General features: G+C 46.4%; 1 protein-coding gene across 1 annotated transcript; it reads right to left on the bottom strand.

Moving 5' to 3' along the window:
- Positions 1-247: 247 nt before the first annotated feature.
- Positions 248-10,818, bottom strand: metrn (meteorin, glial cell differentiation regulator). The gene is made up of 4 exons (XM_006637074.3): positions 10,129-10,818; positions 7,866-8,329; positions 5,285-5,344; positions 248-4,306 (listed from the first exon to the last, which is right to left on the bottom strand). The coding sequence occupies exons 1-4, from the start codon at positions 10,227-10,229 to the stop codon at positions 3,993-3,995; spliced, it is 939 nt and encodes a 312-aa protein (XP_006637137.2). The 5' UTR covers positions 10,230-10,818; the 3' UTR covers positions 248-3,992.
- Between the last annotated feature and the right edge of the window lie 14,514 nt (positions 10,819-25,332).

Below are 25,332 nucleotides of genomic sequence, written 5' to 3'. Positions count from 1 at the left end.
GACTTTAAATTGTGTTCTTCATGTTTACCTTCACTTCCAGCGTTTTTTCCAGTCTAAGTCCACTGTGTAATGGGGCAAACAGCTCCAGTAAACTAACAGAGCTCAAGAATTGAATCCAATTAATAAAAACACCTAGAGGAGAGAAGGGAATAAAGTGGAAGCATTTGTGGAAAGAGAAATTCATATCCAAGCATTAAAAAGTCACTAAAGCCAACCATCTGGAGCAGTGACTTAACACACCTATTATATTGAAGAAAGTGGTTTTTATTTTCAATCTTTAGAAGACACTTCAGGCACAAACAGCACAACACAGACATCAATTCTTCAAAAAAAACACTTAATATTTCTTCATTAGTTTCTTAAACTTTTGTATGTACAGTATATACATTCACATTGAAAACCTCAATCTAGCCAGTCACCTTGGCAACAGCTATTTAAAACAATTAAAAAAAACAATTGAGTGCTTCTACAAGAACAAGCCTCCTAAGATTTGGTATCACCACTCCCTTCAATTTAGTGCACAGAATAAAACAAGCAATATACTTCACAACGAGCTAATCAGATATTTAACCCTGCACATGTATGTGGTTTTCTGCAAGTTCCAGTTTAGACTGCAACTGGTCCTGGGGTCAGTGGGTAACAAAAAAAAGCTCCTGGTGGCTAGAAACCATGATCACCCATTTCTGTTGGGCAATAACGATGCACAATCTCACAAGCAGCACTGAAAATGACTCTTCTGAAGTCAGTAGCTGCTGGAACAGAACATTAGCATGAACATTCCCAGCAGGAAAAAAAAAAGTCACAAAGCATGAAGCCCTAGTCCAAATAAACTAGTTAAAAGCAAATGACACTTCATTATGGACATTCAATACTCCAGACAGACTCCCGGGCCAGGACTCACCCTTATAGAGCATTTGCAAGAAACATGGGATGCAGGAGTAAGAAATTCAGTTTTGCTCCTGTACATTTTGAACACACAGTTCTTATAACCATTAAAGATGATATTAGGCTCATCAATAAGAGCCAAGGCTGATTATTTTCACATGTCCTTCTGCAAGAGTCATTTCAGCTCCGTTCCCCCCCATTATTTAAAAAAAAAGGGGTGCAAGACCCAATGTTGCAGGCAGCCCTAGATGTAACTAGTATTCTAGTTGATAAAGATCACTTAATTAAATCACTTTGTGAGGAAACAAGTGACATCCTTCAGCTTTAGCACAGAGGTTGATACGGGGTTGTTTTCCCCAAAAAAGCATGGCAACCAAGCATTCGAGTTCCTGAATGTCAGTCCACCAAGCTCACAGATGGAGGTTTAAAAACAAAAGGCTGTGAGGGATCATTTAAGTAGAAGACGCTTTTAGTTACTATCCAGTAAGGCTGTGCTGAATATGAATCCTAGCGTTTCACAGGTGAATGACAAGCTGTTCATCTTTATATAAGAAGTTATACACTTCTAAAAATTACCATCAACAAGGTAGTCAGAATCTGTGAACGTGGACAATTGACAGTGCTCGCTTCAACTTAGAAGTAAATTTTTAGAACTCCAGTGCACCAGCTACTGGGGTTTATCTGGAAAAGGGTGGGTTTGATTTCTGGGTAAAGCACGGTCATTGTATCCCTGAGCAAAAGGAACTTCCTTCAGATTGTTTCAAATTATACAGCCCTGTTAACGGTTAAAAACGCAAGGAGCTTTGGATAAAAGTGTCTGTCAAATATTGCAAAAGCAAGAAGAGCAGAGAAATGCTGAACTTCAGGTGACAGCAGTAAAAAGTTACACAAAAGTCACAGGCCTCTGTACACAACTGGTTCCCACTGTCTGACCTAAAGGCAGTTGCATGTTCTCATGTCTCAAGCCTATATTACAATGGCAAAAAAAAAGTGTTGAATATCGAATGAATAACCACAGGGGACTGAAACTGCCACGCACACCTCCAGTTTGCAGCCTAAGAGCCATCTGGACTAGGAGTCCAGTGAGGAAAAACCTGAAAGATGTTTGTTACAAGCATCTCACTCCAATAAGATACCAAGCTCAGTTTAAAAAAAAATGCATTGAATGTGTAACAAATTCCCCACCCATCATCAGAAAGCTATTCCCAGTTAGCATCACAACCATCCAAAGCCTATCCTAGAAGCAGAGGGCACAAGACCATGCTACTCCATCACGGGGCCAGTTTGGAGAAACCAAGGTAACCAAGCCATCAGGGTTCATCTTGGCAAGACTGAGATACCAGAGCACCAAGAGGAAATGGACTGACTGGTTTAAAAAAAAAAAATGCACCTTCTGTACAGTTGAAAACCCAACTACCACTTGTTGCCGTTTTCATTTTAAGTGATCATTAAAATGAAATCATTAATCAGGATGGCCCTGAGGGGCAGTGGTAAGCATTGTGGCCTTGCAACACAGGATTCAATTCATGGAGTTTGCATGTTCTCCTTGTGTTCACAGGGGTTTCCTCCAGTTCCCTCCCACAATCCAAACATGCTGGTAGGTTAATTGCGAGTGTTTAGGGCTCTCTGGCATGTGATAGACTAGCGTCCTGTCCAAGGTGTATTCTGCCCTGTGCCTGCTGCTTCTCTGGACAGGTTCCAGCCCCCCTGCAACCTTGTACTGGATAGACTAGCTTAGGCATGTTTTTTAGGGAACTTGTTGTCCCATGAAACCATTACACACAATTTTGTAGAAACAACAGTATCCCACATTTGAGGAAACAAAGGTTTTTAAATCCTTCTGTCCTTCAGGATGTACATAAAGGCTCAGGAATGATTCTGTTTATATCCAAAGATGCAACAAAACAGACCACTGCTGAAGCAATACTCTGAAACAAGTCTACTTAACTAGGCTTTTTTTTTTAAAAAAAAAGTTATTTATACAGGGTATTCAATCAGTACACAAGGCACCCTGTTTCAAACTAACTGATATAAATGTAACAGCAGGATGGCAAGCTATCATAGGCCATCAGGCTGAACGTGGCACATACTCCTGCTCTTAAACCTGGGACTCACAAGCTTCTCTGAACTCTGCCCCCTTGCCTGGAGTCACCATTATATATTAATACTGTATTTCTATACACATAAGCAATATAAAATCATTTGGTTTTCCAGATTCCTCAGTGCTTGCGCCAACCTCTCATCCCCGACACCCTAAACAGATAGTCCCCTTTCCTTCAACAGCAAGGCAGTGCAAAATTCATTCAGCCCCCTCCTCATCTACAAGGACATTCATGTAGAAACCTAGGAAGGGAACATGTTCATCTCAATCAAAGGGAGAGGGGTGGTGAATTATTTTAAATTTGGGGTTTTTTAAACTGGCATTTTTAGGTGTTCTTTAACCTAAATGGGGGGTAGAAGGCAGTCTTGTTCTAGGATAGAAGACGAGTTGTTGATCCATCAAGCTCACTCTCCACAGTTGCTCTTCAAGATGGAGACACGAGAGGGAAATCAACATACCACCGTGGTTTAAGTGAATCAGTCCAATACTGAAAGTCGTTCACTTCCTGAGTAACAAAACGTCCTGTCCCAAGTCGATGTAAAAGATCAAGGCCTGCTGTTATTAAGACCTGCTGCCATCACGGTCTCCCAGCGTCCTCACCAAGAACACTGAAGCGGTTTCAGGACCGCCCGTCGAGCTGCCACGTCTGCAACACCCACAAACCCTCCCGGCAGCGAAGCCAAGACCCTCCAACGCCGATCACAGCTCTCCCAGCGTGGCTCCCGATCCAGAACGTGCCAAGACCCGGCTCGGAGGACCCCCAGACTGGAGGGCAGCCGCCATCGTGTCCACACGGTTCAGTCCGTTGCATTACCCAGACCCCTTCGCCAAAACCAACCCCGTCAACACCAAAAGGCCGCCGCCATGCCCAGAGTTGGATCCACACCCCTGCTGCGCTTCCTCGGAGGCTGCAGGTTCTAGGCTTCGAGAGGGCGATGAGCAAGGGGAGGAGGGGGGCCATTGGCAAAGAGGACCGCGGAGGTGAGGAGTTTTCCCAGGATGCCCCTCAGTTGCCCGCCAGCTCGCAGGGGATCTGCCGCGCCTCGCGGGCCTCCTCGTAGACCCGGCGGAAGTCCTTGTAGCGCGGGGCGCAGCCCAGCCAGGCCTCGCCGAAGTGGACCCGGCCCGTGAACAGGAAGCTGCCGGAGCCCGGCTTGACGCCGCACCGCAGGAGCGTGCGGATCTCCCCGGACTGGGCCAGCCGGCCCGGGCCGGAGAACAGGGCGTACTTCTGCCGGTACACCCGCGAGGCGCTCACGCCGATCACCGACGCCCACAGGTCCCCGTCGGTCCTCACCGAGCGGATGTTCCCGCGCACCACTGTGGACACAGAGAGGGGCGGTCAGAGCTCTTCTTCCTGCACCCAACAGACTGGACTCCACCCTGTCCAGGCGCCCTGCTGCACGTGCCTATTGCCAAGAGGGGCCAACAGGGGGCACTCAACCTGCAGTCTGTGCAGGTCCTGATAACCCAATATAGTTATGGGGACACTACTGTAAAAAGGTCCTGACTCATGAAAAATCCCAGGGCGTTTCTCAAAGTGTAGGGGTTCATCAATCACGGCCTCATCACTCTGCTCTCCTCCCCAATGATGGCTGATAAGGGGTGAGCATACTGGTGGTCTAGGGCTGCTGTTGCACCCAGGTGGGGCTGCACACTGGTAGTGGAGGGGAGTCCCCATTACCCGTTAAGTGCTTTGAGTGTCTAGAGAAGCTCTATATTAAAGTGTAAGGAATCGCCTAAAGCAGAACAGTTTTAAGAAACCAATGCGTCAATGGCTCTTCACAAGACTCTCCCACCCCTCTGCCATTTTATCTCAAATTAACTGGGTAGGGTTACTCCACCACACCGGCTTCAAGCAGTGCACAACAGGGTGCTGCCTGACCTTTGACCCCCAGCTCCAGCTTTGGATGACCACGCTATGCTTAAGCAGTTTATATTTTAAGGTTCATTTCATGTCAGCCATTTGAAAGAAATCCAAATCACTTTAGGAATTGAGGAACTGTTTTTTAGGTCCTACTGCTTTCTGCCATACACATTTTCACAGCCGTTAACTTAATTTGATCCAAAAGCCCAGAAACAAAATTGAAAGCGCATTGAATTTGGTATCGCACATACATCTCCCCATATTGTGAAGCTTCTAAAATGGTGTGAAACAAATGAAGCTAAAAAAAAAAAAAAGAGAGAGACCTGTTCCATCTATCCTGCAGCTCAGTACAGTACAAGTTCGGTCAGTCCCTGCTCAGTGTATTACACCCTTGCTGAGTGTACTGATGGAGGAGGTCGATTTCAACTCACCAAAGTCACTGGTGCACACAGCCATCAGGATCTCCGTGTCATTGCAGGGTCTGCAGGCAGCTGGAGACGCAACAGAGGCAGAAAGTGAGAGAACAGACAAGACGGCCACACGGTCTCACAGCAAGTACATTTTTTACAGACCCCCAAGTGAGGCTAATACATAAAGTCCTGTTGGCACAAGAACAGCCCACATTCAGCACTTCCTGGATCCGCACAAACAGTTGTTAAACCAATTAGATCAGTTAAACTTATCTAAACGTACCCAAGTCTAGAGGTGGCACAGATTAGAATATGCTGGTGCACGCATGACCAGCACACACATGCTACAAGCAACACTAACAAAGCAGGCAGGGAGCCGAGGCAAAACAATGCACCTGGGAAGCTCTCCATGGCTCCCCTGTTAAAATCGCCCTTCTGCTTTTTTGCAGCAGGTCTCTAAAATGGAGGAGCCTGGGGGAGGTTTGCAAACAGGGCTGTAGCCGATTTCTCCCCAGGGTGGAGGTCTTTGATGGGGGGGGACGTGTAAAACGAAGATGACCACAGCAGAGGTGCCTCTGACTGCTTGTTTGCTTACTTGGAGGAACGTCAAGGCCAACATGAAAGACCTCACCCACTCCTGTAACTCGAATTGCCCCAATTAGGAACAAGGCAAGGTTTATTTCATGCTAAAAAGAGAGGAAAAACATTCTGGCTGTGGAGCCGAACACACCTGCGGGAGGCCGAAATATTTTTCTCCTCTTTTCAGCCTGGAATAAACCTTTAATTGTTCCCCGTCTACTTGAACTACACCGCCCTAATTAGTTCACCAGGAATCGAGGGTCTGCTCATCACTGCCTGAGCTGTACAAAAACACTAAGGCCGAGAGCAGATGGGTCTGCCCGTTTATGACCAACATCAAATTTTAAAATTCAGTCCAAGGATATCTCACTGGAAGTATTAAGAAATAAGGATGCCCCAAATGATTCACCTACTCAGAAGGACGGATTGCATCTGAAAATTGTTGAAAGTAGCATAAAGACCCTCAATTAGAAACCGCACTGTGAGAAAATGAATGTCCCTAAACCGTACTGACAGTTGGGCAAGAGTGACCCATCAGATTTTTGGCTGCTTTCCTCAGAAAAGCATATTCAGCTTTCTAGAAAAAAAAGAAAGCAGTTCCACAATAAGACGGACATCTGGAAAGGGAAAGTGTAATTTCATACATTTTTGTGGTTAAATTACTCATTTTCCACAAAAAAAAACTGAGGGATAACAACGAGGGTGACATTGCAGAACCAATCCTTGCAGTCTTGTTCCCAGAGGGGGGAAAGAAGAGTAATTTTAAGATCCACTTGGCATTCCAAGCCCTATTTTTGTAGCCCCCTAATGGGCTACCGCCCCCCCCCTCCTCCGGTCACTAATCAAGCCTGGTGAATTCCTGGAGACAAGCGGCCCTGCAGAGGAAAAACAAAACAAAGGGAGCATCCCAGCTGATGAAAGGCCTCGCCGTTACCACAGCAACCCCACTAATCCCTGAACTCTCATGTGGCTGAATGAAAGGCCTAGTTCTCTACAAGTCCTCTCACACTGGGCTTTTGTTCAAACCCCCTGACAAACGCATTCTCTCAGGGCAAGAGCAGCCAGGGAATTCGTCCACTGGCCTCCGGGGAACTTGAATGATTTCTCAGCTCCGGCGGCCATTCTGTACAGGCCCCCGTTATCAACTCCCAGCGCCGAAAATCCTTCACAAAAAGCTGGAAAGGACGGGGCTCCACACCCAAATTAAGCACAAACGTCAGGATAGCTCAGGTGCATAAAGGGCTACGTAAGCACTCCGCTGCCTCTACTGCTTAGTCGGTAGGCAGGTAGCAACGGTAAATGAACAAGTAAAAGTTTATTCCATGCTGAAATGAGAAAGGAGACAAACTCTCTGCTGGGGAGCAACATTTCGGTTTGACACCCGAAGACTCCCCAGCTGAAACGTTGTCTTTCTTTTTGACATGGGATAAACCCTTCCTTGTGCCTTTGCAGCCTACGCATGCGGACACAGTTCCCCATCTGAACCAAGCAATAATAGGCGAGGAGCTCCATGCTGGAAAAAAAAAAAAAGAGGAAAGAAAATGTTTCGGCCGTGGAGCCTTCATGTGTGAGTTTAAGAAGGCTCCACGGCTAAACGGCGTGTTTTCTCTCCTCTTTTCAGCGGGGGATAAACCCATTACTTGCTCCTTGGCAGCCTACGCGTGCCGACGCAGCTCCCCACCTGAACTACCCTAGGCGAGGAGTTTCCCGCCAAACGCGCACGGACATTGGAAATCCCATTTGTGCTCATCTCTGGGGACACCCACGGTACAGCAGACAACACCGCACAACGTCGACAGTACATTACACACGACAACAGGAACAACAAACGCGTAGCAGTGAGGGGAGGGGAAAAAACATGGCGGACCATGCCAACAGTGCACAGTGCAGGAGCCCTCAAATCGGTCTTGAAGCCTTTTAAACTACTTTTGGCTCCACCAAATAAGAAGTCGCAAATCCACAAATGGAGGGCAGTTTTCCCCAGGTATTTTTGGGGGGTGTCGAGGAAGGGGCGCCCCCTCACCTTCGCTGCTGCTGCTGGTGATGCTGGTGGTGGTGGTGCTGGAGTCCGGCGCCAGCAGGGCGTTCCAGTCGCCCCTCAGCTCGTAGCGGAAGGAGGCGATCCGCCGGCTGATGTCCTGGTGCGGCGTGGCCTGCAGGAACAGCGCCACCCTCTCGCCGGGCTGCCGGCTGAAGCAGCGCACCCGCGGGGGCCGGCCGGGGGGGCCCGGGCGCTCGCCCACCAGCAGCTCCAGCAGCCCGTCGCGCTCCAGGTAGATCTGGGCCCCCCGGAAGCTCTCGGCGGGCTTGATGCAGGCCGTGATCTGGCCCGAGCTCCGGCCGCTGCCCCCGGGTCCCACCGCCCCCGAGGGCAGGCGGGGGGACAGGCTGAGCCGCAGCGCCCCCTTGGGGTACAGCCAGACCAGGGCGCCCTCCGCGCAGTGCAGGGAGATCTGCTCCACGCTGCCGGGCTGCTGGGAGAGTCCGCTGCAAGAGAGGGGAGACCCGGGTGAGAAGCGCGGCCAACAGGAAGCGGCGCAGCCCTGCCAGATCAAGACAAGTCTTTCTCACTACAGGAGAGCACTTTTAGAGATAACATCACTTTATTGGCCATATTCAATTTCATCCATTAGGAATTTGTCTTTTCACATACCCCAGCTTGCTCTCCATGAGACACACAGACAGGGAGAGAAGCTTGGGGTCAGAGCGCAGGGTCAGCCATTTATACGGTGCCCCTGGAGCAGTGGGGATTAAGGGCCTTGCTCAGGGGCCCAATGGAGTAGGATTTCCCAGCCAGCCACGGGATACGAACCAGCAACCTTCCAGCCACAGGCGCAGATCCTTAGCTACAGAGCCACTGCTTGTATAAATTGTATAGGGCTAATAAAGTGATGTTATATGTCACAGATTGGAGGATGGTCTCCTCTCCATGAGCCACACAACTTCGCCATTGGCCGTGCAGACGTCCCACAATGCCCCACGTGGGACTCCGGTCCAGAGCCCAGCCTCCAGATCGCCATAACAGTTGAAATCTGCGGTTTTATAGTCGTAAAATGAGGCACGTCGTTTGCAACGGAACGCAAGGACGTCTCTTCTCACCACAGATGAACAGTGGCGACGCCTATCGGTGACGACGCGTAACACGCCGAGTGGGGGGGAACAAGCCGTTTAATGACTTTTTCCAGACTCCATCACCCCCCAACCTATAAATAACTTGGAAACAACGTACAAAAAGATCCAAAAGCCAGTTTCACTCGCATAGTACAGCAGACTTCTCATACGCTCAGTTACAAACCGTTAAATTTCCATGCAACTGGACGGCATACTAAAACATTCGAGCTACCCGACTGGAGTCAACGTGTCCAGGTTCCTTTCTCCAACTCGATTTACTCGTTTGACGTCGGACACATCAAAGAGCAGGTCTAATTGCCGAGGTGCCAATGTCGACACGTTTGAAATCCGACACCCCCTCAAACTTTATGGGCGCCGTCCTTTGGTGCCTGCGTTTACAGCAGTCACAGCGAAGTGACAGATCCTAAGCAAAAGACGCCGCCAATGCAACACGGATGCAAACTCTGCACACGGGGGTACGAATCTCAATTTCTAGAAGGATGCCAACCGAAACCCGAGGGAAGCAGAAACTCTCTGATGGGGACCGATGGTTTCAGCATTTCTTTTAGTTTCATTTACACCTGGTCAAGTTCAATTAGTCTCCAACGCAGCGAATGGGTATTTGATTAATAAATCAAAGTTTGGTGCTCACACTTAAAGAAGGCTCCACGGCCGAAACGTTGCGTTTTCTCTCTTCTCTTTTCAGCAGGGAATAAACCCATTACTTGTTCCTTTTCCTGACGCAGCCACCCACCTGAACTATTTTAATTAATAAAGACGTACAACGTTCATCACGCTTATAGGCGTTTGGTAAAAGAACATAAGCGATATCCTAGTTGATGCTGTTCTAGCAAGTTACTATTAAGAGGGGGCAAACAGCAGCCTTAGCGAATCGCATGGGCCAGCCTTTCACTGTGCCAACTGAAGCGAACCACTGCAGGAACACGGCTGGGTGGCCATCACACCGCAGCTGGGCAGATGGACGGACGCCCGTTCAAAACGGGTACCAGTACCCCAGTTCTGCAGTGGTCCCCCTCTTCCAAAACCTAAGACACGCGCACTAAGATAGAGATAACGAGGAGTGGCTTTAAGACCTCTGAAAAGCTGCCGGACACACAGACCAGACGGATCCGAGTTAACGCTTTGAAGACGCAACTTAACAACCGATAACTTACCTCCCTCTCCAACTGCACTGGTCCTCGGAATAGCTGGACAGTGCGGGGTCCAAGACGGAGAAGAGCGGGATCCACAGGGCGCACAGCCGGAGTGGAAGCATTTTCGACGACGTCTCAGCAACACCGGGTGGAAGTGGGGTGGTGGTGGAGGTGGGGGTGTCCTGCCGTTCCCCCTCACAGCCACTCGCTACTTGCAGGGCGACCCGCACAGCCGAATCCCAAAAGCGTCTTCACGGCCCATGTTCCGAGACCACATCTACACCTCCCATGCGCTCTGCACCGCAACACCTTGCTTTCCAGCCCCGCGGTTTACATACTAAGCATCCCGGCTACTATTTCCACAATCTGACTGAGACGCCTCGGTGGCGTCTGAAGGTTTTAGTGGTGGGGCCGCGGGCCGCGCCAGCCAATGGCGAGCAGGGGACCAAACTTTTCGCCAATCACAGACAAGGCAGCGGAGGGCGGGGGCGTGGTCTAGGACAATAGAAACCAGCTGAACGTTTTAAATGACTTCACTGGCCAAATGAAAACAGAAAAAAAAAAACTTTTCTGCGTGGGTCGAAGAGATACCCGCTAGGGAATAGATCTAGATGTATATGCATGCTTCAGCACTGATCGTTTTTGTTTGTTTAACATCGCCAATTTCAGAACTGTCTCGTTGACACGCAGCAGGACACGGAAACTTTTGGGAAAATTCAAAACGTGTCTCCAAATCCCTGTGCAGAAACCAAAAAAAGATATACATTGGATAGATGTATAACATTTGTCAAATACACGTCAGTTCCAGCCTTCAGCTTATTTCCGTGATGTGCACAGCGCTGAGAAGACCAATAACTAATTCTCGTAAGCTATTTTAAAAGTTCCTACCGGGTAGGTGCAGGATAATGAACTCATTCATATCCACCTAGCCCTTCAATCAGTCTGTCTTTGATAACGAGTGGAATAAATGTCACACCCATACAGATAACATTCACATTAGAAGAGTGACTTTTTTCAACGTGTGTTCAAAAAGTATTACATAGTAAAATGCACACTACGTCTCCCCGTTGACGCCGTTTATACACGAATGGCCTTTTTAAATGAAACGTTGGATGCACGTTAATCGGAACTCTCGATAATAGACTAGATTTTGTTTGAAAGGCTTGAGCCCTTACGTGCAAGTTCATTCATTTCATGCGAAATCCAAATGCAGAGACTAATAACAGACCCCATAGTGCTGTGCAATTCAAAACAGTTCATTCATTCCCTAGGGCAATTTAAGGAACTCGAACATGTAAGATAGCTATCTTTTATTTTGACTGTAAAGCTTCCTGAATTTCTTCATTTTGGCACAAAGAAACACCACCGTCCGAATCGTTCACTGTATATCTTATTTTAAAGAGGTAATTCCCTGCCCAGGTGTTTATATATTTCCTTGTAAACGTATAGAACCTCCACTTTATAAACCCACATTCCTGGTGATCTTAGAACAAGTAAAATAGTTTCATAGTCGCTTGCCTTGTTACGAGGAAAACAGATGCCCCTTTAAAAAAATCCCGACAGTGGTGTCTCGATAATTAAAACAGCCCGCCAAAAAGTCTGAATTAAAAAAGCACAACCTATTCAGCGATTGACCCGAGACGATGGCTCTGTGCTGGAGGGGGAGGGACCCCGTGTTAATCAGGCATTTGAAGAAAAGAGTGTGGCCGACCCCCACCGCTGGCAGATAAACACGACCTGGGGGAATATACAGTGGCAATCAGCTGACACCGAAAATGGGACTTTTAACACAAAAAGGAGGGGAAAAAACGCGATTAGGCGCATTAGTCGCTTGCCTTTTGATCACGAACCCCTCTACGGTAATTGAATCGGGTTGTACTATTTAATGTGTCCACAAAGCCCTATAATGGCGTTTCGGGGAAGGTACAAAGGAGCACATTAACACCTATTAATCAAACGACTGATCGAACCCCCCTTCACAATCCGATTTTAATGACTGTGCGAAGGAATCCAAGCCAACACACAGTGATCCTCGCCTGCTGTTGTCACCTCTCAGCCACGACACTGTTTTCCGGCTCTTTGCATCAAGTCCATTCGTAATTCAAGAACTTTACGATGAACACGGTGCGGAATCTCCAGACAGTGCCGGCTGATTAATGAGCATTATCATAGTTAGAAAGGCTCACTCAAGAAGTTGGAGCTGGTGGTTCCTGAGATATTGGCAAGCCTTAACGGGCATGTTTAGCCTAATACAGTACATTATTGCATTTGTTACTGCTAGGTAGACTGCAGAGTAATGTCATAACATCACTTGGAGAGCGCTTTATATATTTTTTAATTTGTAAAGCCCGGCTTCTCTTCCAGATCTTTAGCTATTAATGCATCTACAGGTATAGAGTACCAATTACAAATGAGTTGCAGAACCGTCACTACTTTTAAGTCTGAATTTAGCGTCAGTGTAGGTTTGGGCTACACTCTGATTAAAAAAAAAACCTTGCTTACTTTCAGACATCTGCGTGACATCTGAATGTCATGTATACCCACGCCTACACAGCAAGAAGAATGTCTTTTCATCTCGTCGTTGCGGAGAAGTCCCTGCGTTGGTTTGGAAGTTGCAGAATTAAAAAAAAACGTATAATCTGAATCAGAGAATAAAAATGAAATGGGAATTTTGTATAAAAAAACAATAATTATATGGGAAAGTAAGCGGATCAGTACCCAGCGGGCGCACAATGGCCAAATCGATTTCTGCTCTGGCAAGTTTCTTAATGACAATGCGTCCTAATTGGCTTGATCACTAACTTTTTTTTTCCCCCAAAGAAGGGCGTCTTCCCTCGTCTCCAATAAGGCTTTTGTGTCCCCTCGGGGAACCCAGTACCCTCTAACTCCAGCGAGGGGAGTCGGGGGGAGGGAGGGACGGTGGGAGGAGATACCTATTGTCTCAAACTCTTTGTTTACCGGCCTCCGCTGGCGGAGCCGAAATCAAATATTTAAACATTCTTTCACAGCGCCCGCCAAAACTGAAAACAATGCAAGGGACTTCAGCATCTGTTGTCTGCACAGAGGTCCATGAAATACTCTTTAAAGCGCAAATGTAAACGGGAACGTATTTTCATCAACGGCAAAGTGTATTATTATTATTGTTGTTGTTGTTGTTGTTGTTGAAAATAAAAGTGAAATAGTGTTAGAAGAAAACATTTAAGTGGTTACATTTGTTCAGGGTGCATATTAGAAACAGTGTTGTGTATAATGCGAAACTTCCAGGAAATGCATTGCATTCTGATGTATTTGGAAATATAGGAACAAGTAATAGGTTTATTCCATGCTGAAAAAAAAGAAAAAACACAACGTTTCGGCCGCGGAGCCTTCTTCAGGTGTGAGGAGGTGTGAAAAGCGAAACGTTGCGTCCTCTCTTCTCTTTTCAGCATGGAATAAACCTATTACTTGTTCCTTTGCAGCCTACGCATGCTGACGCAGCTCCCCACCTGAACTATTTTGATAGATATATAAAGTTATTCCACGCCGCGAACGTACCATAGCGACCATTTACTAGGTGACCGGGATGGTGAAATCGTGGCAAATGAAAGAGAGAGACGAAAAACGGCGCCACATCCAGACGTCGTGAAAAAGCCAGAGAAACTCTTACAGGGTGAGAGGCCGAAATCTGGCCACCTGTTTCGGATTTCAGATTTCAATTAAATGTGCCGCTGTGTCATCGACGTGGGCAGCTCCGTTAGAGCTACAACTAAATATTATCTCATTGCAAACAAGACCTTCTGCCCCATGTCCTTAATAGCTATTTAAATATTACTGCCTCTGGTATTCACTGATGCAGAATGATGATTTATACAAGGCTGAAATGGAGGTTGTAGCGCAACGTCTGAGCACAGGGAAACTCAAATGATCGTCACGGTAAACTGTAATAAGGGATGGAAATGATCTCGGCACAAAACGATGCCTTTCACAATCACAGAACTTACGTTCACCTGAAATCTGTTTTAAAAAAAAAACAGCGGGGAACAGAAAAAAAAGGGAGCGCTCCTTTGCACAAAGAGACGTGGGGGGCGGGCACAAACGGCCCTGTCCGATGAAGTTGAAGCTGAACTCCTGAGACACTTCGAGAAATGGCGGGATGAGGATCCCAGGATCAGTCTCCGAACACAGAAGTGGGGTTCCTAGATGACCTTTCCTGCCGGAGCGAACACGAAGACGAACAGGCAGAAATAGGGGTTCACCTCCTCCTGTGTGCTGTAGCCCGCAGCTTCACCTCTGCGCAGCACAGACACCCAGGCAGGCCTTACACACACCCCCGGCGAGGATCCCTTTCAAGATCAGGGTATTAGAACTCAATCAAAAATTCTTTTGTGCTGGTGCTGCCATCGATCTCAATGCACCGTCTCTCCCGGGGGGGCGGGTACCAGTGGCGTTTCAATAGGTTGCGCCGACGTGAATGGTTTAGCAGAAATGCAGTGCCCTGTGGGTAGAGTTATGACAAGGCTTCAAAACCCACAAAAGCACGTGCGCAGAAATCCAGCTGCTTCTTTGTTTGCCGAGAGAGACGTGCTTTTGTACAGAGCCAGACATTTCAAAGGCGCGGAGCCTGAATGGGAACCGGGCAGCTGTAAAAATATGAAATATAAACGAGGATCTAATCATGTTTTCATGTCAAATGAAACAGCAGAATTCCCCAGGAGCCCCTAGGAAAAAGTGTGAAGATCACGGTCCTTCAGTGTTATAGAGTTTCTAAATATAGCTTCGCAGGGAAATATATATGGACCATTCGGGTCTGTACTATATAAAGAGTTTTCAGGGTCTTAAAAAATGCGCCTTTAAAAAATAGTCAGGTATTTAGAAGCGGGGTGCACAACAGAAATCTAGAAAGGTGAATAACGTCTCTCAGAGAAAAGGAGGGTCGTGCAAAGTCCGGGCTGGCTCAATTACTTTTCCACGAACCAACGAATTTGACACAGAAGGGGGATTTCTCAGAGAAAACTCGCTGACTGACTGAACACTTGCCTCACTAGGACACATCCATATAATAAAGTATCCTTTGCAGTTTCCTTCATATTAGATACCGTAATTATTGCGAGGGGGCCGTTTTACTTCTGTGGGATGTTACAACACAGTAACCAACTGAGCGCAGACCCACAGAAGGGCATGAAAAAATCATTCTTCATCTTTTCTTCCTCCACACCGGAGCTTGCACGCTTCGGGACGCTGGGGGTGCGGGGCGCGCTGTTGGGCTGTGTTATCGGACCGATCACCCACTTCACAAAGTGTGGAGACAGGAATTCATTTACAAAAACGAGTCCCGCGCTGTCCTGTTTCCAGAACCGAGGGGGCAAACTTTCATACAAGTTAAGCACACAAATTCATCCCTCGTGGGTCTCTCTGGGAGCGGGAAAAACTGTATCGGCTCTTCTTATTGATCAAAAAGAACCGGGAGCCCTGCTCTAAAAGTCAAACTGGGGCTGGTATCCCCCCTCCCCCAATGAAGACGCCCTCTGCTTTCCTCCGACTCCCTTTCTATCATCAGTCTCCCGCCCCCTCAGAGCTGGGGCTTATGGAGTTCAGCTGTGACCTCTGACCTGGCAGTAATAATTTGATTAAAATGATGGAAGGGATGATTAATGGTGATGGTAGGTGGTGGCGATGCCAGGGGACCTGGGGCAGACTGAGTGTGTGTGTGTGTGCGGGGGGGGAGGCGACAGGCCTGTATTAATAACATTTAACATTAATGAAGCTTCTGCCCCATCAAAAGCATCGCCGTGTTTACTCTAGAACCATGAGGTCTGGAGGGCAGAAGTAACAACACTATAATAGAGGTCCTCAGGAATGTCTCTATAACACTCAAGGACTTCACACGTAGTCCTGGAGGTTCCTAGGGAATTCTGCTGAATTAATTACCTTAATTGGGCTTCATTACAACTGCTTCCAAGTCTTGACTGATTAAGGAGCTTGAATTCCCTCTATAGAATCTGACCAGGCATAGGGAATAGCATAAACTAAGACAACCAGGCTCAGCCTCTGTTTATAAAATTCTGCAGCCAGAATCCTGACCAGGTCTAGTGCAAGTGTACACATTACTCCTATCCTGGAGTCCTTGCACTGGCTTCCAGTCAAATTCCGTGTAGACTTTAAAATCCTCCTGCTCACCTATAAGGCTCTGCATGGCTTGGCACCTCAGTACCTGTCTGAACTATTATCGCCCTACTCCCCACCTCGCAACCTTCGCTCTTCTAATTCTGCTCTCCTTACTGTCCCCCAAGCCTGTCTACATATCTATGGGTGTGACAGGGCCTTCTCCTGTTATGCCCCCAAGCTCTGGAACTCTCTGCCCAAGGATATCAGAGAGTCACCTTCTCTAAACTCCTTCAAATCCAGACTCCAAACCCTCTTCTTTAGAAAAGCCTTTACTGAACTGCTTCCATTCTTCACCCCTCTGCTTTTCTTAGTACCACCATCCACGGTCTCCTCTATATATTGTAATTGTGTTTTATCTTGTGTGTTCTTCTTATTTATTGTTGTTGTCATTCTGTAAAGCGCTTTGAGAAGCCACCTTTAAAGGGGCTATATAAAATACAGTTTATTATATTATTATTATTATTATTATATTATTATAGTTCAGGCACCTATCTGGGCTCTATCGCTGGTTGATTGGCTTGCCAATCTGGAGCCTCCCCTCTCCTTGCAGACAATTTCCCCATCGCGCAAAAAATCCACACGAAACAGTGGGAGTTTGCTAGGGTTGAGAAGTCTACAATTTGCATTAGGCATGAACTGAAGTAACTGGGCCTTGCCCGTCATTAAACACACCACGCAATTTCCTTGTTTTTCAATCTAATCTGATTTCCAAGTACTTTGGCAGCAGCGAGAACACAAAGCGGCCTCCGTAGGGCTTTCAGAGTCCCCTTGTCTGTAAAAACAACATGGGGGAGATTGCAATATGGGAATTAAAGAGCTTAGAAGGCCATAATAGGCTTTGAATAAGTGTCCACTTGTTAATTTCAATCTGACGGGTTACGGGTTTTTTTTTTCCGAGATCTCAAGGGCTGATGGAGGTAGGCGGCACAGTTGGTTCTCCTTCCGCGGTTTCTACCTCCCGAGGAGTGGGATGACACACTACGCGAGCAACAAGCGAAATGAATTTGATTACCTCGGCGTAACAACACACCGCACAAAAACAACATGCATTTCAGCCCCGCTGGGCAACTTCACAGGCAGGCTGGAGAACGGGAGCCATTTTGTTGTGGGCATCAAAACGAAACCACCTTTGGACCCAGTGTTGCTTCTCTTTTCCTGGTCTCCTCCTCAGACGGAGGCCTCGAGTGTAATTTTCTGTACTGTAACACAGGGGGCCGATAAATTCAATACAGCACATTACCCTGTGCCATAGAGATGAAAGCCACAGTGTACAATAGTCTGAATAATTGAATAACTGAGGGTCTGAGGACCAGCACGATTGGATACAGCCCTACCCAAGGGAAGAGGGGAGGGGCTGTATGTTTTTTTCTAAATATTTACACCATCATTGCTGGATGGATGGAAAACATCAGGCTTTTCTGCTTATATAACTTTCCAAAATGACCACTTCGTGTTTCCACACAGTGAGAGTGCTGTAGGAGTCTTTACAAGGCACTACCCAGCTGTATTTGTTGTCTGTTCTTAGTATTTGCTAGCTAGACTCCTGTGGCTGTGAGATCCCATTAAGTCGCTGACAGGTCTGAGAAAAAGCTCAATAAAAACAAGTGTCGGTTTTCACAGACATCTTAAAAAAAAGCCATAGGGGCTGAGATTACAGATAACCCTTTATGGCAGCCTCAGGTTAGCAGTTACACCACAGTTACGAGTGAGACCAAGACATGACTGTGGTATGTTTGGGTCATTAGGAACATCACATCTGTATTTCAAGGGGAAAACCTGTTTTGCATGATCTGCAGTGAGAGAAAGATTACATTCCTGGCCCCAGAAACATCCTATCATGCCCACTCAGAAGTGTTTTGGGAAACATATCTATTTCTTACAATAATTGTGTCACCTATAAACTGAAGAATATAAATATATATTTCCACTTGGGGCCAAAAAGCAAAAGTGTTGTCTGTGGAATGATTTTAGTTCTAAATTGCAGCTTGCAAACATGTTGAAGAGTTGAAGCTTCGTTTCCAGTACAGCCCCCAAAACAGCAGCCTTGTAATGTTTCACATGTTTATGAAACTGACAAAGGACAGGAAATGTTTGCCTCTTCCTGACATCTTAAACTGCAGTTGTTTTGTCAGTCTATTCAAACTTCAGACCTGGAGTTTTATTGGTGGGACTCATGAATTACAGTGTTTCCAAAACAATAACAATTAGTAGAAAATTTATAAACATTTACAACAATAACATAACACAGCTGGTCCTCTCTGGGCAGCCAGGTCTGCCTGCGTCCCCAGTTTCTCTGCCTAGGCTGTGGTCACTGAGTCTGTCCTCTCTGGAGAGCCAGGTCTGCTTGTGTCCAGTTTATCTGTCCAGGCTGTGGTCACTGTCCTCTCTGGAGAGCCAGGTCTGCTTGTGTCCCCAGTTTCACTGTCCAGGCCGTGGTCACTGAGTCTGTCCTCTCTGAAGAGCCAGGTCTGCCTGTGTCCCCAGTTTCTCTGCCCAGGCTGTGGTCACTGATCCTATAATTTGTCAGGGTTTGCTTCTCCTTGTTACATTTCAGACCCGGTGAGATAAGCAGCCAGTGCATTGACCATTTCCATCCTCACATCTGGAGGAAAACATACACAAACTGATTTTGATTTTTGTTTGCCAGTCTACAACTCTCCAGATATGTGCATGCATGAGGACGATTATCTCAGACAAGAAGATGCCGGTGTGAAACAGATCTGATTCAGTCCTGTTAAACCCTTTGCTAAACCAGATTATCAGGCCCTTGTCATGTCACATTCTGCAGCCTCTCTGTCTTAGGCCCTGTGTGACAGACAGGTCCTGTCCCATACTGCCTGCATCCTGGGATATTGACCATCTGCAGGGTTTCTGAGGACCCCGATTAGCAGGCAGGCATCTCTTTATGACAGTTTACTGTAGCAGCATTTTCCTACTTTTACAAGTTTTCTTCCTGTGGTTTAATTGTGAATTTTGCATGGTTTCCCATGACCTCACTATGGTTTATTACTGTACATACCCAGACATGTGGTGTGTAACAGTGAGTACTCCAAGGTGCATGGAAAGGTCACCATAGTATTCAATCCAAGACACCTTGATCACCAAAAGGGAGAAAGTATATGTGCTTCCCATCCCTCCTGGGCCTGTTTCAGCTACCTACGTTTTGCAAACCTTAACAATCAGATTCATGTCAAAGGAGTGAATCCTACTATTCTCTCACCAGACCCAGTAGGTCTAAACAGCTTGACACAATTTGTGCTTTGATCAGTCTTTCCCTTTAAGACAAATGATTTGCAAATGCGGTTCTACTTCAGCCACAGTACAGTAGTTCACATACAAGTCTCAGGGTGTTAACATTGAAGTGTCAAGATATTCCACCTCATTTGTACCGTAGGTAGACAGAGAAGAGACCTAGTTCTCACATACCTGATTCTTCCATTCCTAATACAGATCCCATGTTCTCTATCTCTCAGCCGGAATAGATAATGGACTGTTTTCTGAAAAAAGCCAGAAGCTCACAGTGTTTATTTACAAAGCAATGTCAGTAAATGAAGTGCTGGGACACTCAGCTTGTATACAGCTTTCTCCCGGTTTTTCACTTTTCCAAAGACCGAGTGGAGGAGCTGAAATGTGAGAATCGGAAGTAAGAACATTTACTTCACTTTTCTATTTGAAATCATTTCGAAATGAATTAAATCGAGACAGTTACTATGTTTCTATTTGATTTTCAATTTGTGTTCATCTCTTCCAAAGGCTGAATGAGATTTGTAAGTGGAACGGGTCGCGGGCTCATTAGGGAGTTCTTGGGGGGTGTGAGCCGGAAAGTAACCAGCCAGACAGAAGCAGAAGGAACGCATGTCTTTTCCGCGTCAATGGATCGAGACCTGTCTTAGTCAAAAATAAGAGAGCAAGTTCTTAATTAGCAAGTGATGACTGCGTATGGCTCTGTGTGGAAGCAATACACTTTAACTACAGTATTTTTGCTACCAAGGTGAAGAGCAAAAAAAATCATCTTAACGATTAAGAGGATCAGTTCCAGATGCCGTTTAGCATTGATGATTAAGGACCTAATTGGAACGAAAAACTGCAGAGAAGGGGATACTCCAACACCAGCACCGGGAACCACTAGGATACAGCACATCCAGTAACACAGAGACAGCAAAGATGCCCATACAAAAAACTGATAACACTGATACCACTCACAACAGCATATAAAACAACAGCTCAATTTAGCAGCACAGAATAACAGAGCCAACAATATAACATGAGCCTAGGAGTCAGTTGCTGCACTAGTTCAGGCACTATGGGTGTCCAAAAAAGCAACACTCTGTACTGTTGAAGGGGCTTCACAACTATTTAGGTTCTTATATATAAAAAAGCTTTTAAAAGATTTGATTATCAGAAAGTTGCTGAAAGGTGACCTGATTTAATCTTATTTGGGACGAATTACGTTTCAGGGAATCTGGCTCCTGAGTCCTGCTCTCTGGATTATTTCCATATTTTGGCCAAGGTTTTAAAGAGGGGTTTCAGACGTTCTCGAAACAATTTGCTCAATTCTAAGGAGAGGCGATGTGGGCCTACACAGAAGAAAACAAATCAATTCCTCTTCTAGGAACAAACTTTGCAGAGGTTTAGTGAACCACCCAGCTTGTCTGCTGCTATACAGTAATTAATTTCAAAGCAGAAAATCAAATAACAGGGTTAATTTTAAAAGTGACAATATATAAAGTCATGGGCTACAAATAGTACCAGGTGCTAGGTTAGGTTTAGCACTGTTGTCAACTCACAGCTTCTGTGGAAAACAAGCAGGCCAATAACATGTTTCAGCAATGGAGAGCACAGAGGCAGAAGAGGCAGCTCCGTTTCCCTCCAAAAGTTACCTAGACAAAGCCCTGAGCCCCCACCGCAGGTGCGGGGCCAGCTGTTGAACTCCAGGAGGTGGGCGGGGCCGCCTCTGAACAAGAACAGGCCCCATCTGTGCCTGCCGCACCAGGGCATTATCTCTCCGTGACATATAGCCAGCACTCTTAGAACCCCCTTCCACCCCCCAGTCGTCTCCTGGAAAAAAAAACAACAACCAACCCTACACCCACGCCACTCTCCGATTGGTCGGCGCCCCTGAGCTCCCGCCTCCCTGCCACAAGCCACGCCTCCTCTGCGTGCTCCCTCCCCCTCCTGAAGGGCGGGGGGGGGGCTGGCTGGCATTGTACTCGCTGCATTGCGCTTCAGCAGGGGTCAGACTTGGTTAGATAAAACATGATTAACACCCCCCCAACGCCCCCCCTTGGCTTCTACCTCACACACACACACACACTTTCTCCCCAGACAATAACGCGCTGAGACAATGGACACATGCCGATGGAGCCCCCCTTGTCCATATGTTGCCGTCTTGGCCAGGCATTTTGAGCCTGGAGGCAGGGAAGCCTCTGGTGGCTCTGCCCTTCACAACTCCATTGGAGATTCAGGGTTGTTCCAGAACTGACATTCCAGTGACTCTGCCTGACAGTTCCCCGATATATGAATTTTATTTGGGCGTCTTCTTTTGGGGGTGCTGGAGATTAACCCCAAGCCTTGGGATTTTCGTTACGAATTCCTGACCATTTTGCCACAGTGAGAGAAAAATTCAAATCTTGTTCATGTTGGTGGGAAATAACAAATTAGAGGGCGATTTTTCTAAATTGGGCTGTTTAGGAACAATCCCTTTGGAATGGGTTAAAAAATGCACTTTTGGTAAAACCTCCTCTTAAATAGTTTGTGGATTTCAATGAATCCCCAAATTTTTTTTATCCAGAGCCCCAGAGTACTTTACACACTAGCCAGTGCTAAAAATGCAAAATTGTCAATTATATATTAAAAATGACTTTATATTACAGCCACAGGCTTTAAGCACAAATCATCCGGAATCAGAAGTAAGTAAAAGGAAGAAAATATGTTTTGTGTGACATTTTAGAGAAAACATAAATGTTGAATAATTAATATATATCCCGGGTTATAGGGAGATTAAACTAAAATTTTCTCCCCCACCTCCTGCTCTTGGATTAGGACTCCATGCATTATGGAAGGCGTTCTTGAAGGAGAACGAGAAGAGCAGAAAACCAAACCCAGCGGGCGGAAATGAACGTGTTTTTCATCTTTCTCTGATTCCGAGGTGCTTGAGCAGAGCCGTTCTAGGGGGTGTGTGAAACACCCTGACGATGTCTCGCTCAAGGGGACAGCAAGAGTCACAGCCCACAATCTTGAGAAAAAGAGGAACACTATATCCTTTAGTCACTACTAATAAACTTCATGTAGGCCAGTTCCACTAGGACCCCAAGAGCAAGTGTCACAGCCAGGAAATTCAAGATTTAATGGAACAGGTGAAGGTTTGCTCCATGCTGGGAAGAAACAACGTTTTGGGTGTGGAGACTTTTCCAGGTGTTCCTTTGCAGCCTATACGCACGCTGACGCAGCTCCCAGCTTGAACGAAAGACTTAGTCCAACATTCTGGATGGAATCAATATTTAGCTCACAGCTTCATCAGATGGGTTCGTTTTAAGCAGGAGTTCAGTGCAACAGAATAGAGTTTTTTAGCTGGCCAGGATGTGTTTCTGCCGTGAAGCCTTCTCCCTGTGGTTATGGAAAAGAAGCAAGGCTTTAGAAACTGCTGGGTAAATATCCAGTTTGGGTAATAATGATAATTGCTTACACTTATATAGCGCTTTTCTGGACACTCCACTCAAAGCGCTTTACAGGTAATGGGGACCCCCCTCCACCACCACCAGTGTGCAGCCCCACCTGGATGATGTGACAGCAGCCATAGTGCGCCAGTACACTCCCCACACACCAGCTATCAGTGGGGAGGAGAGCAGAGTGATGAAGCCAGTTCATAGATGGGGATTATTAGGAGGCCATGATTGGTAAGGGCCAATGGGAAATTTGGCCAGGACGCCGGGGTCACACCCCTACTCTTTTCGAGAAACGCCCTGGGATTTTTAATGACCACAGAGAGTCAGGACCTCAGTTTTACGTCTCGTGGTTTAGCATTAGAATTGTTCAAAGCGCATCATGTCGTAATTCAACTCTCGTTTACCCCTCGTTTACATTTCGGAGTGAAAGTGCCCAGGGTCTACGAACACCAAAATCTGTCCCTGGCACACAGACGAATGCCGTGTCAGTGCTCACAGACCTCTTGCACTCATGTGCTCGCTGGACACTGAGACCAGAAAGCCTGTGAGGTACTGCGGCTGAAGTGTTCTGACAGAAATTTGTCCGGCTGCCCAGAGAGGAGAAGAAAGAGGAGACGGTGATCTGGAGACTGGATAATCCATCCCGGAAAAAAAATGGTTTCCAACCTGAAAATGTACAAGCCTAACCAAAGAGTTCAACTGACAGAGCTGCTGTTCTGGCACAAAAAATGAACAATAAAAAAAATAAAGTGTCTTTCAACAAATTGGAAATGGGCAGGCCGACTAAAACATAATTTTTTTTTTTTTAGATGGGTGAATTCACTTACCTTTCAATTTTTAAACCATATTTTTAAAAATGAAAAAAAAAGTGTATGTGACTAACCTGTTACCCTTTTCAGCTGCGGTGGGCACGCTGTGGCCTCTGAGTAACCCCACGATACACTTGAGAAGATCTTGAGAGAGGCCGAAAATGGAATAAATGTCAAATGTGGTTACACTGGCAAAGCTTTCTGAGAGTTTTTGTCATCAGGCACATTTACACTTCGGCTGTGTGGTCCTTATATTTTTTCGGTTCGCTACTTAGAATCAGGTTCTCATCCTGGAAACGCAAACAAAAAAGAAAGAAAAGTGGAAACATTTGCGGCCTTCGTTGCTCATTATCACAACATGTGCCTGATGAAACCTATACAGGGCACGACGGTCTTGTACTTAAGTTGAAAATAAACTCTTGGAAATGTGTGATAAAATCCTGCCCCATTAATTCCTCCTTTCTTTATTTGGTAATCCGAACCTGTGGTAATTTGAAAAAGGAGGGGTATTTTTGTCAAAAGAATTTTATGCCCCTCAGTTTTTCGATTTTTTTCTTCCCCCTGCTCCATTACACAAAAGCTGCCTTCTACAAAGCAAATAAGCCTCTGCCCGGACAATGGTACAGGCTCTGGCGCAGGCGAAAGTGAAACTAACTTGGCGGGCTGAAAAGAGCTCTATCCTCTGTCTGACAGCCAGTCCAGCCATCAGTCTTTGGGGATGAATGCTTTGGTGTTGTGGATGAGGAGAGCAGCCCTCAACAATACCAAAACAGGGACAAAGATATGATTTCATTATCAAGCTTTTGAGAGGTTACAGAACCTGACCTCGTGACCTCCTGACCTCTGCCCTGACATCACATGACCCTGCAACACCAAGTCCAGGCTTTGCCAGTAGGGGTTTGTCATGCAAGGTTATTGTGGCCCAACTGTTGGGCCATGATGTTTTCCATTCACTTTTTCGGACGATTGTCCCAGAGACAAGCGCATAGCTGGCTACTGGCTGAGCGAAAAGGACACAGCCCTAACGCCACTGCGGGGATTTTGTAAGAAAGCAACCTTGCTCCCTCCTGGCATTGTGGTGCTATGTGAGCCCCCCCGCTGTTTGAATATGGAAAAATTCAAATTCTCCTCTGCTGCCATCCCCCAGTGGGATTTCTTGCAACGCTGGATCCAAATCAGATATTTTTCAGATGACCCTATATAATACAGGGACTCGTCAATGAGCTTTCCGTCAATGTCTGTCTGTGCTTAAGGTGGAAATAGAGTTGCCCGCCTCCCATTTAAAAAAAGCTTAAAGTTAGTCCAATATTTGACAGAAACAGGCGTGTTTAGGAGCTTAGCACTATGTACAAATAACAAGAAGCCCTTTCTTTGGCTATAGACTGTAAAGATTGAAATTTGCCTCACTTTGTCTTGTTTTTATCCTGATAAATGAAAGAAAACCTGGTCCCTCATCTCAGTTAGAGAAGGGCTCAGAATTGGTCTTGGGAGCATCAGAATTAGTGGAGGGGAAATGAGCTCAGGAATTTGTTTTTATTCTCAGCTTAACTCAAGGTATTAACGTACAGGGCTAATAAGCACCACATATTAGAACGTTCAGTATCCCC

The sequence above is a fragment of the Lepisosteus oculatus genome, chromosome 19 (genome assembly GCF_040954835.1).
Source record: "Lepisosteus oculatus isolate fLepOcu1 chromosome 19, fLepOcu1.hap2, whole genome shotgun sequence".
Lineage (NCBI taxonomy): Eukaryota > Metazoa > Chordata > Actinopteri > Semionotiformes > Lepisosteidae > Lepisosteus > Lepisosteus oculatus.
The sequence above is the reverse complement of the archived record's forward strand: the minus strand, read 5'-3'. Positions and strand labels throughout refer to the sequence as shown.